Source organism: Vitis riparia, chromosome 19, assembly GCF_004353265.1.
Source record: "Vitis riparia cultivar Riparia Gloire de Montpellier isolate 1030 chromosome 19, EGFV_Vit.rip_1.0, whole genome shotgun sequence".
NCBI classification, from domain to species: domain Eukaryota; kingdom Viridiplantae; phylum Streptophyta; class Magnoliopsida; order Vitales; family Vitaceae; genus Vitis; species Vitis riparia.
Genome location: NC_048449.1, coordinates 6,478,603 through 6,488,637, shown reverse-complemented (window position 1 = coordinate 6,488,637; position 10,035 = coordinate 6,478,603). Strand labels below are relative to the sequence as shown.

The 10,035-nt window shown below is 36.0% G+C and overlaps 2 protein-coding genes and 1 non-coding gene across 3 annotated transcripts; 1 reads left to right on the top strand and 2 right to left on the bottom strand.

Moving 5' to 3' along the window:
• Nucleotides 1–1,441: 1,441 nt before the first annotated feature.
• Nucleotides 1,442–2,565, top strand: LOC117909540 (vascular-related unknown protein 4). Its single transcript, XM_034823578.1, has 3 exons — nt 1,442–1,945; nt 2,078–2,137; nt 2,254–2,565. The coding sequence occupies exons 1-3, from the start codon at nt 1,592–1,594 to the stop codon at nt 2,392–2,394; spliced, it is 555 nt and encodes a 184-aa protein (XP_034679469.1). The 5' UTR covers nt 1,442–1,591; the 3' UTR covers nt 2,395–2,565.
• Nucleotides 2,566–3,379: 814 nt separating this feature from the next.
• Nucleotides 3,380–3,450, bottom strand: TRNAG-CCC. Its single transcript has one exon. It is a non-coding gene; the product is annotated as a tRNA-Gly (tRNA).
• A 447-nt stretch (nt 3,451–3,897) lies between these two features.
• LOC117909539 (electron transfer flavoprotein subunit alpha, mitochondrial) lies at nt 3,898–9,833 on the bottom strand. The gene is made up of 8 exons (XM_034823577.1): nt 9,603–9,833; nt 8,522–8,704; nt 7,777–7,988; nt 6,383–6,546; nt 5,830–5,988; nt 5,532–5,584; nt 4,803–4,943; nt 3,898–4,175 (listed from the first exon to the last, which is right to left on the bottom strand). The coding sequence occupies exons 1-8, from the start codon at nt 9,696–9,698 to the stop codon at nt 4,098–4,100; spliced, it is 1,086 nt and encodes a 361-aa protein (XP_034679468.1). The 5' UTR covers nt 9,699–9,833; the 3' UTR covers nt 3,898–4,097.
• Nucleotides 9,834–10,035: the final 202 nt, after the last annotated feature.

The window sequence follows — 10,035 nt, the reverse complement described above, 5'->3', positions numbered from 1 at the left end:
CATAAAGTCATAGGTTGGGTTGTGTTTGGGAATTTTAAAAGCAATTTTTTTTTTCCCTCAACTTGTATTTTATGTTTGTTTGTGAGAGAAGTCAGTGCATCATTCCCTATTTCCATCCAATGATGGGAAGTTGTGGGTATGTCTTTGTTTTGTTTTCAATGGATGACCATGAAACGAAGCCTATCATTCATATATCTTAATTTGCTAACCGAAAGTGTTTCTCTGTTTATCGCGATCTATTGGCGAGATGATAAATTGATAATGTTTGCAACCTAGAGCCACGTATAAGGGGTTTGATTATTGGTGTTTGGATGCCCGGAAAATCTAAGTGACTTAAAAGTGTGTTGGTAATGATAATTGAAAATGTTTTTAGATTTTATAATACTTGAATGATGAAAATTTTTAAATGTTATAAATCTCAAAAATATTTCTAAAATCATGGGAATTATTTTTTAAAAGTTATGTTCTTTTTTTAAAAAAAAAATAAAATAATATATATATATATATAGAAAATACGATTAATAATGAAAAAATATTTTATTTTTCATTTTTTATTTTTAAGAATAAAAAATAAGGTGTTTTGGAATAACATTTTTTAGTTATTTTATTTTTTTTCATTTTTTTTTAAATTAAGAAATAATTATACAAATAAGTAAAATAATTAAAAATAAAATACTAAATATAAAAATTATTTTTAAAAAATATTTTAAGAATTTTTTAACAGACTTTTGCTCTATAAAAATAAGAGAATAAATTTTAAAACTATTTTCAAAAATTATTTTTTAGAATTACTTTAGAAAACAATTACCAAATAAGTCTTAAAGATTTGTTTGAAATGTTTTTTAAAATGGGTTTTAAGAATAATTGTTAAAAAGGTTTTCACACTTAAGAATTAAATTCGGAAGTCATATATGAAAAATCGGTTTTTCTATTTATTTTTCGTAAAATTAATATAGGGTTAGGTATAATAGAAAAAAAAATTAGTGTCATTCTTATTTTCAATAATTACTTTGATGATTTCACTAGAAATAATGAAAAAACATCTAAAATTTATTGTAAAAAATAACTTATTTTTAAAATAAATTCTTAAAAAAATTACTTTTATCAAAAGTTGTAAGCCTGAACTAGGGAGAAGAAATTCTCATGAGATGACAAAAACAGTAAACAACTGGTCCAAATCTCGTGGGTGACTAAGGGACTCATTCAACATCTCCATAGTGGAAAAGTGGAAAAAGTGGAAAAAGTGGAAAAGGTTAAGTCCGCCCCTAGGAAAACGAAAGAAGAAATTTTGGCAAATCTCTGTTGGTGGGAATCTAATCTTGAACCACCCAAAGGTCAAATTCTCTCTCCTCTCTCTCTCTCTCTCCCCTCTTTCTTTCTTTCTGAGCTACTTTAACTTCCCCAACTCCCTATGGCCTACACCTCGATGCCGAAGTCATTACCTCATCATCAGTATCATTTTTCTCATTATTTCCCTCTAAAGCTTCCTTTATCTACTATATATGTCTCCAGACCAGGCCGCTTCCAAAAACTGGCCAACAAACTCAATATTCCTCTTCTCCCTCCTCTTCTTCTTTTTCTTGCTTTGGACATGGAGGAGCATATGGATTCAATGAGCAAAGCTCTCTCTTCTCAAGCTAGAACAAATGAGTCTCCAGAGGAGAGCGGCTGGACTATGTACTTTGAAGATTTCTTAGCAAACAAGGAGCATAGCTCTTCCCCTTCTGATAATTATGGTCGTGCCAGCTATGGTTATGGAAGCTCTTCTTTGGTCTCTGATGCTGCTTCTTCAGCCGGGAAGAAGCTCGTAGATAATGACCATGTTGCAGTGCTGTCCTTGGAGAAAAGGTGCAAGAAATTGAGTTTTAAGAAGAGAAAAACTAAAGGAGCTGTGGTTGATGATGCTTTGGAGGACACTGCCAGTTCTCCTGTTACCAGTCCCAAGGTGGTTAGATGAGTTTTCCTTGATTTGCTTTCCTTTTTTTTTCCATTTTTTATCAATCTCTAGTACCTTAGTGGGTAATTGATTCTATGTGATTTTTTTTTTCTTTCTTTCTTAAAATAAATTTTGCAATAGGTTTTTGATTTGAGGCAGTTGGATATGAACCCAAAAGAGAAAGCTATAGACATTTCTAAGGTAAAGGGTCATTTTCTATTCTTTTCCCCTTTTTCTTTTGATGGGTTTGAATTCTTTATTGTTTTAACATGATGTTGGAGTCGGTGGTGAATGGTTTTGGAATCTGCTTTGTGTAGGAGAAAGGGAGTTCATATAGGCAAACAAATGAGAGAGGTGATGAAGTGGGTTTTATTGGGAGGGATAGTGACTGTACAGAACTGAAGAAAAGGGGCCTTTGCTTAGTTCCTTTGTCCATGATAGTGGACTATCTTGGTTAAGTTCATTTTTCTTCTTTTTTTCCCTTCATTTTTGTCATGGATGCATCTCCAAATCTCCTTTCTCACTTGCAGAATTGCACCCATCCTTCTGCAGCAACTGATCAAGCAAGTACATATCTCATGAACAACCATCTTCTTTCACAAATGAATAAATATGCTCTTTTAAATTAATAACACCATTTTAATTTCATTAATTGGGTGAAGAATATTCAGACTAGCTAGCTGGGCAAAGGCTTCTGGGAGAAGAGGTTGACATTCTGTGTCTGTATAGTTAACTACCCTACAAAAAACCAAAATATTGTACAGTTTGTTAATAATTTAGGTATACTTCTAGGATATTCCCCAAGTTGAGGTGGAGGGTTAGAACATAGAATAAATATAATATATCACGCAGCCCTTGATCATTCAAGCTTTCCACCAGTAGGCCGAAAGCTCACAAGGTTCATGAACATGGTGACGCCATAGATGACTCAGCTCCATACATAGAAACTGTAGCCTTTTGCATCATCCTGATAGATTTTGTTTCTTTTAACCAGAAGTCAGACTCCTGGAACTATAAAACCTATCACATGTCTGGCGTCATCCTCTGCTGGGTGCCCCTGCTGCAGGGTCTGGCACCCAACCACCTTGTGGAGGCTTGATCTACCCAACTCAGTGAATTAAGCCTAGTAATTAACCATATAGATTAGAGGGTGTTGGGCAATGATATTTACAATGACGAGTAGATTATGTATTATTGGTGAGACACACCCCCAGGCTTTAGACATGTATTAAGAAGGGTAAGGTTAAGTTCTACTCCTCACTGTGATGGATCATGAAATAACGAATGGTCAAGTTGTTGTCCACCATATATATAATTCATTGCAATCAAAGCCAGCTCAACTGATGAGGACATGGCTCTTGAAGACTCTCAAGAGGTTTTGAAGGAAGTTGATATGATACATAAAATTTGTAGGAATCAAGAAGAAGTTTAGAGGAAAAATTGTGCGCATCCGGGGAATCGAACCCCGGTCAGTACCGTGGGAGGGTACTATGATACCACTACACTAGATGCGCTGGATGAGACTCTGTCTTTGTAAAGAATATTTGTTGATAAACAAGGGCCTCCAAAAGTTTAAAGGCGCTGAATGAGACTCTGGGTTGGGGTCTTGTCTCACCAATCAAGACCACAAATATTCAGCACCAGTGGAACTTGGAACTTGTGGGCCATAGCCAGATTAATGGATTAACCATGATGATCCTGAATTTTTTATAAATTCCACAAATTTTTCATTTTTATGGTCCCTTTCCATGCACCAAAAAAGAGGGTCTCAAAGAGGTGCGATCAGACGTTGCCTTCGCTGTATAACTCAAAAGGCTCTCCATCTAACCCCCTGTTTCTTCTTCATTTTCATTTTTCAATGATTCCACGTCCAGCATCACCATGGAAGCAGAGCCCATGAAAAAGGCCCAAGATTGCAGGCTCCATAAAAGAGTTTGGTAAAGGAATACTACACAAAAAAATTAATAAATCAAATCTAGCCAATTAGCATATGATCTTTAATCATATCTGAATGACAAATCAGAGCAGTGTTACATTTCAAATGACCCCCCAGTCAATTCTTTTATCATAAATGTTATTTTGCCACATTAAAGTCCCATTCAAGATGATGATATCCTCAAGGATATGCTTGGCCTCTTATTTACTCCATTTGTACACAGGTCTATTTTTTCTCAGGAAGCTTCTCTAACAACTCTGGTATCACTTCAAACAGGTCACCCACGAGTCCATAATCAGCTACCTGTAATTCAAGAGGTCTATTAAAACAGGCACAAAAATAATTTCCAAGAAAAACTCAAAGAATCTCTGCCTACATGAGGTCGGGTTTGAAAAATGCAGAAAGCAAAGCAAGTTTGGAACCAAGTTTTTAGGCGGGAAGTTGTCAGACAAAGATGCTTTCCCCTGTCCTGTTGTGTTTTCAAGGGCTATGTTCATCTCTCAAGTACTCATCAAGTTAGGTTTTGCAATTTGCTGGATGTTGATAGATATGTATGAGGGAAAAAGACAACTTTGCAGTAGTTTGTTATTTCCGACATGACCTGGAAAGTATAATAGCTGCGGTACTCAGGCACATGGTATGCTCATTGAAACCTAGTTGGACTTTACTCACTAGCTTCAAAAGCAAGTAGGATTTTTTTTTCCAATAAAAACAGGATGATCAACTATGTCTATCTCGGCTCTATGCACACCAAGGTTGGTCTGTTTCATTTTCCGGAAAAAATCTATTCATAATTTCTCTTATGTTAATTTCATAAACCTTTTACCCATTACTTTAAAAAGAAGAGGAAAAAACAGGATGACTAAATTTAGCATTTGAAATAAATCACATCTCGGAAGAGAGAGAGAGATCAAAGCATTCAGTCATCACCTGAAATATGGGTGCATCTGCATCCTTGTTCACAGCAACAATAACCTTGGAATCTCTCATGCCTGCTAAATGTTGAATGGCTCCTGAAACACCAAAAGCCATATACAATTCTGGGCCCACGATCTTTCCAGTTTGACCAACCTGACAAGCGAACCAGACACATTTAAGACCAGGAAAAAGATAATCTATAAGACCCAGCATCAACACAACAGACTAACTACAACATTTTAAGTGACTCAGTGGAATCCTTTTAATGTCATCCAGAGGCATTTCAAATCCTCATACAAATTCAAGGTAAACTTTCATGCCAACACTAGGAACTCCACCTAACCTTCTAATTTATGACTGACTTGTTTTTTCCTAAAACATGTGCACGGAAGTGCACAAGTTACAAATTACAACAGTACTCTTGTGTGTGCAGGTAATATAAACAGTAAAGAATTTAATCATCTACATGTGCTGTCACAGAAGCTCCAACATACTAAACTACTCAAACTGAAAATTTTTAAAAACCATATAGAATATGAGGAGCAAGAACATGAAAGAGTAAAGGATTATGGAATGAAAAGATTCATTTGATCATGCCATGCAATGTTACAGAAGTTATATCATATGCTTCTAAGAGTAGGGAAAACACCCCCCCAAAACAAAACAAAACAAAACAAAAAAGAAGGAAAAAGAAAAAGAAAGAAGGGTTTGGAGTTAAGAAAGAAACACCACTGGCATTACCTGGAGTTCATTAGGAACAAATCCCGCATCAACAGCAGCACGAGTAGCACCAACTAAACAAGAGAGAAGAATTAAGTCTCATGACATAAATGTTACACTGTAAAGAATAAGAGAAATATTGACAACAAAGGCACATGCCTCTGGGTTTCAAGATGGAAGGCGTAGAATCATTCCATCTTAAGGGATCTAAAGGTATTAGAAAAATCTTAATCTCCATCAGCAATTTAGGAAAATCATTGAAGAAAAAAAGAACTAATTTTAAAAATAAAACTATGGAACTTGAGGAAACCAATGCAACCTGCAGCACCAAGTTTTTCTGCAAGCTTCTCAATCATTTTGAAGTTTTCAGCACTTTTCAACGCTCGGCCCCCAGTGACCACAATACGAGCATTACCGAGATCTGGACGTTCTGAATCCTGAGAGGTATGGCTTAAATATTTTGATTTGCACACCATATCTGCAAATCATAAGACAAAAATCATGTCATTAGAAAATATGTTGTGACATGATATAGGTTCTAAATTAGACATTAGGTATCTAAATCATTCATAGGAGATCTGGTAACCAAGTTACCAATCAAATGCACTGATACATGAGAATTATTCAGCATTTTGTAAAAGAAAGGACCAGATGTTTTCTTTTCTTCCTTTGTTTCCTCAGTTGAGGATTATACAAAACATTGTCAATCATAATGCACCTTTACCACCCAGCAAGAACTATAAATCAAGTGTAAAGGAAGGACCAGATTCTTTCTTTTCTTGTTTTCTTTACTCGCTTACAAGTTACAAGACCATGAATAGCCCCAAGAAAACGTTGGTACATAAATTTTTTAGAAAAATAGATAAACAGACCTTCACCAAAGGTTGAGGGGTCAACCTGGGAAATTGGAGCCACATCAGATTTTGAATTAGCTGATGTCAGTGGCACTGGAAAAGATGTTGACCTAACGGTCAACATACAAGGCGCAGAACCAGTGTATCGAACAGTGCAAAGAGCATTTCCAGCATAAATTGGCCTGCATACAAAGAGAAGGCCTTACTTCCAATGAGACCAAGAAACCACCACTAATTAAACATTTATCAAGAGTGAGCCAGGTTGTGCCTAGGCACAAGGAGCAGGAAATGATTTGCTTGTCTCTGTGCCTGTGCTAGGGAAGTTCATGAATCGCAACATTTGAAATTGCCATAAATTTTGGGTAAAAGGCTTGGAATTCTATTTTTTTTTTCCCCTTGTTCAGTATCCTTTTGTTACACAAACACTCACACAACCCAACAAATTTTGCATGTTTCTTTAAAAAATAGTGCACACCTAATATGCGCCACAAGTATTTAGTCATGGAGTCAGAGCCTCTTAAGCTCAAGGGAAGAAATGAGCAATATATATGTTAAGTAGTAGTAAGGACAGTCCACGGTAAAATAGTACAGGTTTTGTAAAGAAACGTGTCTTACATGTTCAAAATGTGTAAAACAAAAGAGCAGGGCTAGAAATAAACCTAAAATGCAGCAGGGAGGTTCTGATCAGTAGCTATGCAGAGTCAAAATGTTTTTGTTCAAATGAATATAACGATTTCTGACGAAGTAGATATAACTTGGTGTCAAAATGGAAAAATGAGATACAACCAATAATAGAAATCATTATTTAAAAAAGAAAATCCAATTACATCAAGGGATATGCCTACTTTGTAATGATTTTTTCTCCTAGAGCAGTTTAAGACATGGACTATACAAATCATGCAGCTCACCAAGATATCAGGAATAATGCTTTCTTGAGTTGAGTTGAGTTGGTTGTTGTTCAGTTGGAGATCTGACTTACTTTCACAAATTGGCAACACCCTTCAAGTAAACCCTCTTACGCATACAAGCCAATGCTACTTTCCCCAATGCTACTTGAAAGGTGAATCTCAAGATCTAAATGCTACTACTTGATCCAAGCTCAAGCACTTGACAAGACAAATGGGCTACAGTTGGAACTTTGAGATGGTTATGAATTGAAACCCCATTCAAGAACTAATGAATGCATTGTCCGTCTGTGAGCAACTAATGATGTAGCACCAACATAAAGACAACTAAGAGCTTTAGATCCATTAGATAGTTGACAGAGGTTGCAATTCAGGTATTTCAAGCACTTCATTGAATAAGAAAAACAATATAAATCCTCACAATAACAACAACCTAAATTAGAAGCAAGAGCATCTCAGTTATGCACTGAAGGGTCTTTCATAAATGGGGGAAAGGAAAGAATGTACCTCACAAATAGCTGAGGTCCTGAAATTTCAATGACATCGGTAATTGGAGAAACATCTAAAAGGGCAGCTGCCCGTGGTAGTATGTTTTTTCCAAATGAACCTGAAGTAGCCATTATGTGTGAGTAGCCACCTTTCTGCTGAATCAACTGGACTAGTTTTGCCCAAGGTTCTGCTACAGGATATGTAAATTTATCTGAATCAGCTACAATTACCTACATCAAAACAAATATTAGAATCAAACATTTTGTGTTCTCTGGCCATGTATTAATGTCTTTTTCCATAACACATCATGAAAGAAAATGTATTACTGTTAAAAGTTGTATAATAATTTGATTTCTTCCTGTTGATTATGAGAAAATTAAGAAACAGATATCTTGCACATTGACATTCCCCTGGGCTTTAACCAGAAAGAAGCTCATGCTTCTCAGATAACTTTTCTCTTGGAAAAATAGGAACTTTTTTGGTTTCTTAAACCAAAATTTTTTAAGAAACATGCCCTTCAAAATCAGACCAAAACAACATTTATGATACCCCATTTTGCACTCAGCTCAAAGTAACATAGCATACTCACTATGCTGCACTACCCAAAAACCAGTTCAAAATCCACAATCCATTACCTGAGCAACTGATCCAAATTTTTAGCAATAAGCCATATGAAATATATGAAAAAGTGAACAAAAATAGTATCTGAAAACTCCAGATGCAACTATTAGAATAACAAACTTATTCGGAGGAAGAGAGCTACCTGAGAAATTGAAGAATGACATGAGGCAGCATGTATAGCAGCTTCTTGAACTGAAGGACCAGACCCAGCCAGCAGCATAGAAATAGAATTGTCCTCACCCAAAAACTTTGCAGCAACTACTGCACTCAAAGATTGGGCCTTGATGGAGCCCCCTTCATGCTCACCCAAAACCAACGTGCTAATCTATTCAGGAGGAAAAGAAGGTAGAAATTAAAAGAAAAATAGATAAATGCATGCAAGTAGACAAAAATTGGAAAAAAAAAACAAATTTATAGATCCTAGTTTAATTACATAACAACATCCCACATTTGTAGTATTAAAGGCTCAGCTTTCTCAGACAATAGGTACTGCAGCAGCATGAAAACATGATTTTGCAACAGAATTTAAAAAATGCCAGAAAAGCAGAACCCATTTTGCTTTACATTTTCGACCACATAGAAAAGTATGTTTGATTTCCAAAAGTACGTTATAGTGGCAGAGGAAAAACAAAAGCAATTTGTGCTTTCATAAGCAATAACTAGTGTGTCTATTATCAAGCAATTGCTCTTCAGTTCCTTTTTTCCAGGAAACAGAACTCCTCGTCTTTTCTTCAATTTGGCTTCCAAAATGGAAGAAGAGCATTCAATGTAATGCCAACGATAACTTATAACAGTAGAACACATATGTACATGTTTTTTTAAGGAAAAAACTTTCACAGAACCAAATAGGAAAGAAAAAAAAAATACACGTTTTCTGATTAAAAACGTGGATTTTTCATGGAGAATAAAAAAAATATATATTAGTTTTGAAGACCAAAAACATTTACAGAGATTCAGATTACTGAAACAGACTCGCATAATGGACGTCGCTCATACATAGTAAGCGTTTCAACTCAGCATTAGGCATGTGAAGCACAATAAGCAGCAGCAACAACAACAACAGCAGGAAGAAGACGAAAAAATTTCTCATGGAGATTTCAAATTTTAAAAGTATATAAATAACAGAGATTCTGATCGCTGAAACCCTAAAAAATTTCAGTTGGATTAGTTGATTGAAGGAATCCTTGATTTTGAAGCGTTGGGGAGATAGTGAGAGAACTTACGAGTCTCTGAACTGAGAAGGATGATTTAGAGAAGGGAGAGGACGAAGGGGCAGAGAGATTCGTGAGAGCCTTCCTCCTCAGTAGTCGAGCGGCCATTGCTTCTCTGGATCCTCAACTCCTGTGAGACGATAACGATGATGACGAGGACGGATGAGAAGAGTTTCGTTTCGGAAGGGTGAGAAGTGGGAAAACGACGTCGTTTGAGAGCGACAAAGGTTTTCCATTCGACAGTTGGATCTATGCATCAAACGATTGAGGAGAATTCTGATGTGTACCTATCAAAGAATTCCGTGGGATGAAAGGTTCTCCAAGATGAAATCTTGACCATCCATTTTAAACTTGACAAAAAAAAAAAACCAGGTTGTGGGACGCTTGCAACCTGTCTCTTAGAGTCGTCTGGATCATAGCATAATAGCAAAAGGCTAAGTGGCTT

What these genes read in the sequence shown, in the direction of transcription:
- LOC117909540 (XM_034823578.1), top strand. Translation starts at nt 1,592, where the DNA reads ATGGAGGAGCATATGGATTCAATGAGCAAAGCTCTCTCTTCTCAAGCT. An exon ending in CTCCTGTTACCAGTCCCAAG is followed by an intron (nt 1,946 to 2,077) that starts GTGGTTAGATGA and finishes ATTTTGCAATAG; the next exon opens with GTTTTTGATTTGAGGCAGTT. An exon ending in AAGCTATAGACATTTCTAAG is followed by an intron (nt 2,138 to 2,253) that starts GTAAAGGGTCAT and finishes TGCTTTGTGTAG; the next exon opens with GAGAAAGGGAGTTCATATAG.
- LOC117909539 (XM_034823577.1), bottom strand. Translation starts at nt 9,698, where the DNA reads ATGGCCGCTCGACTACTGAGGAGGAAGGCTCTCACGAATCTCTCTGCC. An exon ending in GTCATTCTTCAATTTCTCAG is followed by an intron (nt 7,989 to 8,521) that starts GTAGCTCTCTTC and finishes GTTTTGATGTAG; the next exon opens with GTAATTGTAGCTGATTCAGA. An exon ending in TTGTTCCTAATGAACTCCAG is followed by an intron (nt 4,944 to 5,531) that starts GTAATGCCAGTG and finishes TTCGCTTGTCAG; the next exon opens with GTTGGTCAAACTGGAAAGAT.